The following is a 7053-nucleotide window of genomic DNA, read 5'->3' as shown; positions in this document are numbered from 1 at the left end:
TTTGTTCTAAAATCACATGGTAAGCTACATCTGGGCCTTAAGTGTTGTAGTTATACTACTTAGTGGAAAAATATCTTTATAATGTGAATCTATCTATGAAAAATCTATGAATTGTCAACAGTATGTTCAACTAAGCTAACTTTATTTTTAGAAATTTTAGCGTAAACACACAAAATCCACTATTTATACTTTAAAAATTGGAGACGGATCGTTCATAAGCACATATCAAACTAAAAAAACAACACCATTTTCCGATTCCATTTTAAGTACCCTTAATTAAAATAAATAAAGATGTAAAAGAGAATAATTACCAACTAAATAAAGGGAATGACTAAAAACCCATTAAAAACACTTTCCACATTTAATGAAAAACACCTTAATACAGTTTACAAGAAACATTCAGCAATAACTAAGAACAACATTTCAATTAAAACATTGCAGATGGTTAAATATAATAATAAAAAAGAAGTGCACAACGTTATGGCCTCTTTTTATACACATCTAAGTTTTTACATCATTTTTTTTTACCACATACCGTCCTCCACAGCAAACCCGGAAACCCTCCTGCGGTATTTCATTCAGACAACACACAATTCCTTTGTGCCAGGTCTAATTAAAGCTCCGTCTCCTCTCCTCCCTCTGCCAGTCTGATAATGATGCCGAATGCCCCTGCCCGTGGCATCTGTGTCACTTCAGATGAGCTCAACCTGGCACGTGGTGTCCGGGAGACTTTTCGCTCTGCAGGCCGGGCTGTAAGAGATCCCATCTCCTCTCCAAAACGATCATACAGCCGGTGCAGCGCAGTTCAAATCTGTTTGAGAGAATAACAGAGAACAGAGCTCACACTGAAATGCCACATTCATGCACTCGCTTTTGTCAGTTCACTTGACCTAAATCTGCGTCCAACAGTCTGCTGGATTAATTATCTGTTTTCAGCTGAATGAAAAGAGCACAGGCTGCAGGATTCATTGCAGTGTACGATCCCCCTGGCAATGTGAGGCCAGGCAACACAAAAGCAAAACATAACACCGTTGACACCTTCTGCTAAAATTACTGATCAGCTGGATATGAAATAAAAGAGCTCATAACGCCGAGGCTTGGTTTGGTTTATCGCTGGAGATCTTTTCGGGGGCCGAGCTTAACATTTATGCCACATGTTGGTCAATAAAACTCATTCATAATTCTCCTGACATAATAACGAAGAAATGAATTACATTCACATGCTAGAATATACATATCCTTATATCTCGGTCGGTTCATACTGTGGCTTTTCTTCTGAAGGAATTAAAACAGGCTGCAGAATGACATGATGCCATGATATAACATTGCAGAGGACAGATTTTTGCTTTTTTTCTTACAATCACCGCTTCACATTTGAGTTCATATCTGTGTTTTTAGTTCAGCTTAGAGTCTGTGTGTATCTAAAGTAAGACATGTTCTCCTGAAATTAATCTAGACGCCTCTGGCAATAACGTCGACTTTCTAAAAAAAAAAAAAAGAAGTCACATTTGGGTTTGCCATAGAGGTGACCTACTTTCGCTTTCATCCAAGACATGTTCTTGTGTTTTCATGTTGATAGCATGGAGCTGCATCTTCATAAAGCGTCTAAGAAACTGCTTTGGGCCTTAAGTAGCCTTTACATAACACCGTTACATAATCTGACCCTAATGCCATTAAATTATTTACAAAAAGCAACATATAGGTGATCTGCATTCAATAGAGATTGTGTTTTTCAATGGCATCTCGCTCAGAGGTTTGGCTTGAAGTGTAGTTTTGGTGGTCAGTCGAGATTTTGAGGTCTTCTGAATCCTCTGTGTCTGTCCTGCACGTCAATCTCATGCTTCAGAAAGCCTCGTCCTCTTCAGCGGAAAGCTTTTGGAAAGTACTGAGTTGTTAGCCGAGGGCAGTGAAGAGCGAGCGTGATTCATCTAGCGCTGCTTCTGGATGTCTCACACCACGGTGGTCTCTGTCTGCAGGAAAGACTGGGCTCTGGTGTTTCGCTGGAATTGGGCCATGTTTTCTGTGCCGTTCCTGGATATGGAGGAACTGTGCAGACGGTAGTCGCGGCCGATGTAGCGCTTTAAACGCAAACTCCGCCACTTTCTCTTAAGTTCACTCTGGACCTGTAACATCCGACAAATACAACATCCGTAAGAAAAGACTTTAGCATTAGCGCTGGCACACAAAAGGGTGTTGAGTTAACATGAAGCAAAGCTTTGAAATATTCTTTGTCATATGTTTTATGATTATAGTCAGTGAAAGCCACTAGATATGATGAAAACTTTTCCAGATATTAATCATAAGTAATAATTATGTAATCAGGAAAAAAGCAACTGTAATCTAAGTATGTTAAAATGTTATAATTAATTTATTTTGGATTACACAATGGAGTTTCTGTCCAGAAGTGTCCTCCTTGCATTTTTTATCTCCTTCAATATCATCTTTAACTCAGAATTATGTCACATTACAAAAGTAGAACAATAAGAAAAACTACTGCATAATAAGGAAGCCCTTTTAGGTGTTAATCATATTGTCTTTTAAATGTGTGCTAACATTTGTAGTTGATTTCTCTAGGTTAATTTGGTCTTTAGCGAAATACACGAATAAATGAAAAAATCATTCTCAAATACTTTGGGCAATATTTTAACAATTTAGATGCAAAGTCTAAAGCGCATGGCGTGTTCGAATCCACTTTTGCTATTTTAATGATGGAAAATATGCTTTGACCCTGGTGCATGGTCTAACAGGGTTGTGCTTATTCTTTTAATAATTATTGGTAACTAATTCAACACCAATGACTAATTCTTTTTAGTTATTGGTGTGTTTTGAACATAATATGCATTATATCAATCAGAGTCTCATCTCACACTCCCTTTTAAAGTCAGTTGTGTCACACCATGGCACATTTGCTATTTACATGGTGGACTTTGTAAGTGGAATATCGAAAGCTTCACTGGCGAGAAAACAGTTAAACAGAACATCTGCAGTGCATGGACAAGCCTCCTCCATTCAGCCTCTTTACTTTGTCTTTACTTTACTTTTACTCTTTACTTTACTCCATTACTTTTGTGGATAAGGAAACAGTGTTGTACACACTCCACTAAAGACATCCATTAGCCTACATATTTATTTTAGTTTGTTAAGCGCAAAGATTTGTTTCAAAACTATTTCTAAATTCAGTTCTAATTTCCAGCAAATTAATAAATGAACAATAATAACAAAGTGTGGTCAAAAAACTGAGTTATATACAAACACAGGTCCTATTCTTATCCCCCATATGGTGATGCATACATCTTCAAAACCCGACATGTGGGTAAATCTAAACTTGTTTTTAATTAAAACACATATAAATATGCATATAATAAATATTACCACCACTATTAATAGCGATGCAGTGGCCAGTAAGCAGTGCTGTCGCCTCACAGCAAAAAGGTCGCTGGTTCGAGCCTCAGCTGGGTCAGTAGGCATTTCTGTGTGGAGTTTGCATGTTCTATCCGTGTTCGCATGGGTTTCCGCCGGGTGCTCCGGTTTCCCCCACAAGTCCAAAGACGTGCGGTATACAGGTGAATTGGGTGAGCTAAAATTGTCTATAGCAGTGGTTCTCAATCTGTGGGCTTCCTCCTAGTGGTACGCGGAGGAATCGCTGAATAATGAAAGAAACAATTAACATTTTTAATCCTTTGATGCGTACTATAACATTGATGTGATCAGCATAGGCTGTTTTCTAAAGCGTACGATCACAACGCTGTGCTTAGAATGTTTATTTTAGTGCATTGTGTCATAAGCTGCTAAAATTCAGTTTCCGAATCTTAGGAATTGATTCTGAAGCAGTGATTTGACTGATGTGAAAAGAGGCCAATCACAGTTGACCTTGTCTAGTTTTGCGTGCACAAAGGCTTTCTGTGTTGCAGAGACAGAAATAACTACTTAAAAACAAATGTTTTGTTGTAGAGATGTCTAGCAAGAGTAATTATACCGCGGACATATTTCCTGCCATTTTGATGATCTACATACACGTTACGCTGTCTTCTCTCCGACAGCGAGTTGAAAAGCAACATTTCCAGATTTTGATGAATAGGCTACTATGTTAATACTTTAGATTTAAGTACAGCAGTTTTCCTTTCACTTTTGAAGAACATTTCCATTTTTTATAAACTTTTAAAAGCACATTTTTACCATGTGAACAGCAATTTTTAATTAACTTAATCCAATTAAGTTCATAATCAAACTAAACAGAATTGAATTAAGACATGTGGAGTATGCCGTTTTAGTCGCATTATTGAAGTGAAGTACAGACATGTAAACACCGCAATCAAGCTATTACCATCCTGTAGGATTTTCACCGTATTTGGCAACAGGATAGTCTATACATACAGTGGTTTGACAAGTTTTTTTTTTTTTGTCATATGGCGTGTGGTATCAAATTCCATTAAAACTACACTCTTCCAGCAGTTCATACTCTCATCCAATATCTCGTTTGTCACGGGGGCATGCATGCAATGTTCCTGAATGAAAGTGAAAGTGTCAAACTGCAGTTAAAGTCAAAAAATTTAAAATGAAACTCCGGAGGAAATGTGGATAGCATGGTAACGCAATGCAGTTAATCAAATTATGTGCTATAATATGTAAAACAGGATCATGAAAGGAACATTCAAAAAGCAACTCATGTAAACACCTTAACCATATTATTGTCTTATTCAGATTTAGGCAAATCATTCAATTACTAATGTCCATGTTAACATATTGATTGTTCAGATGTCTACATTCACATTTGAATCACAGGAATCGCACTAGCAGAGCAGCTGCACCTAGATATTTCTATATATTGCTCCAAATATTTTTCAGGGAAGCTTATCCTAGTGTACATTGCAATTGCAAGCTCAGCGAAAATCAAAAATCACCGGACAAGATTAAATGACCATAAATTGTTGAGTTGATCAATGCTTTTAATTCACCCAATATGGTATTAGAATGTCATACTCCTCTATAGCTCTATGTTGTGTGTTGCTGCATATACAAAGTGCTCCAAATTGCTCACTAATGAGGTCCTATGTCTATGTAAGCAGTAAGGAGGTCACTAGGGTTTGGAACAGATCCAAATTGAGATACGGTAATGAGATCAATAAGAATGCAGACTGACCTCACTATTCAAAAAGCAATACAAAATCGCAACCACCAAGCCCTGTGGAAAGAACACAGAAAGTCAATGTGACACAACGCTAATAAAACAAGGAAACAGTCACAAGTTTGAGAGTCGCTAAGATTTTTACTCGTTTTTGAAGTGTCGATGAAGCATTTACTGAATCAGAAAATAATAGTAATAAAACTTATATTTAAGAAATTTGATTACAATTTAAAGGATGGTTTTACTAGTTTCAAACTTAATAAGTATATTTCAACTAAAGTTTTAAATTTAAATGTCCATCCCATTTAAAGACCAAAATGATCACTTACTATGTTGATCCAACAAACTGGTGTAATTTACACTCACTGGCCACTTTATTAGGTACACGTGTCGAATTACTTGTTATCTCAAATTTCTAATGAGACAATCACATGACAGCAGCTCAATGCATTTAGGCATGTAGAATTGGTCAAGACAGTCTGCTGCAGTTCATACCGAGCATCAGAATGGGGATAGAGAATGGTCAGCAAATGAGAAAATATCCAGTGAGTGGCAATTCTGTGGGTGCAAATGCCTCGTCAGAAAAGAATGGCCAGACTGGTTCAAGATGATAGAAAGGCAACAGTAACTAAAATAACCACTCATTACAATCAAGGTATGCTGAAGAGCATCTCTGAATGTCAAACCTTGAGGAGGATGGGCTACAGCAGCAGAAAAACACACCGGGTGCCACTCCTGTCAGCTAAGAACAGGAAATTGAGGCTACAATTTGCACAGGCTTACTTAAATTTGACAATGGAATATTGGAAAAATGTTGCCTGTCTGATGAGTCTCGATTTCTGCTGCAACATTCAGATGATAGCTTCTGTTAGATAGAGTTTGGGATCAACAACATGAAAGCATGGATCCATCCTGCCTTGTATCAACGGTTCAGGCTGGTGGTGGTGGTATAATGCCATGGGGGATATTTTCTTGGCTTACTTTGGGCCCATTGGTACCAATCAAGCATTGTGTCAATGCCACAGCCTACGTACGGGAGTATCCCATCCCTTTATGACCACAGTGTACCCATCTTCTGAAGGCTACTTCCAGCAGGATAACCTGCCATTTCATAAAGCACAAATCATGTCAGACTGGTTTCTTGAGCATGACAATGAGTTCACTGTACTCAAATGGCCTCCACAGTCACCAGATTTCAATCCAATAGAGCACCTAAGGGATTTGGTGGAATGGGAGATTCGCATTATGGATGTGCAGCTGACAAATCTGCAGCAACTGCGTGATGTTATCATGTCAATATGGACCAAAGACTTTCAGGAATATTTCCAGTACCCTGTTGAATCTATGCTAAGAAGGATTGAGGCAGTTCTGAAGGCAAAAGGGGTCCAACCCGATACTAGGAATATGGCCAGTAAGTGGACTAATAAAAAGAAATAGAAAAAAGAGTTTCTGCAACCAGAGAAACAAACATTCTGTAATATGTTATTTGTTAACTAGCTAATTAATAAGATTTTTAATGAGTACAGAACAAACCATAATTTCTTTAAAAGTGAAAATAATAATCTTAGTGACCCCAAACTTTATTAATTAGTACCAAATGCATCTTCTGTTCTTTTGCATCTTCCTCACCTGAAAGGATCCCAGACCGAGGTCAAAGAATATTTTATAGTTTTCCCTCTCTCCATTTCCATCTATGATGTAAACGAAAACAATATAGTGGACGCCAAAAAGAGGAATCAGCAGAAGTGTGGACTTGGCTAACCTCCTGAAGACACAAAGAGGAGGAACAAGATTAGAGATGGAGGGATAGTGAAATAGAAACAGCTTGGCAACCTCTCTCAAAATGTACTGTATTTCCAAACACACAATGGAGATCTCCAAAGTCATCTTTAGACAAATAAAAATAGAAAAGAGTATCTGGGAGAGCC

At 37.7% G+C, this 7053-nt stretch overlaps 1 protein-coding gene across 3 annotated transcripts in view; it reads right to left on the bottom strand.

The window, feature by feature from the left end:
* Positions 1 to 342: 342 nt before the first annotated feature.
* Positions 343 to 7053, bottom strand: part of vipr2 (vasoactive intestinal peptide receptor 2) — a 75240-nt gene continuing 68529 nt past the window's right edge. Inside the window, exons 11-14 of one of the 3 annotated variants that reach the window (XR_015524613.1) lie at positions 6755 to 6890; positions 5141 to 5182; positions 1535 to 2123; positions 343 to 811 (exon numbers count right to left, since the gene is read on the bottom strand). Coding sequence is in view for 2 of the 3 variants with exons in the window: in XM_087308943.1 (XP_087165069.1) it covers positions 1950 to 2123; positions 5141 to 5182; positions 6755 to 6890 (352 nt within the window). In the remaining variant the exon portion in view is untranslated. 3 annotated transcript variants of the gene reach the window in all.

This window comes from Danio rerio, chromosome 24 (assembly GCF_052040795.2).
Source record: "Danio rerio strain M-AB ecotype USA chromosome 24, GRCz13ab, whole genome shotgun sequence".
Lineage (NCBI taxonomy): Eukaryota > Metazoa > Chordata > Actinopteri > Cypriniformes > Danionidae > Danio > Danio rerio.
Note: the sequence above shows the minus strand (reverse complement) of the source record. Positions and strands in the feature narration are given on the sequence as shown.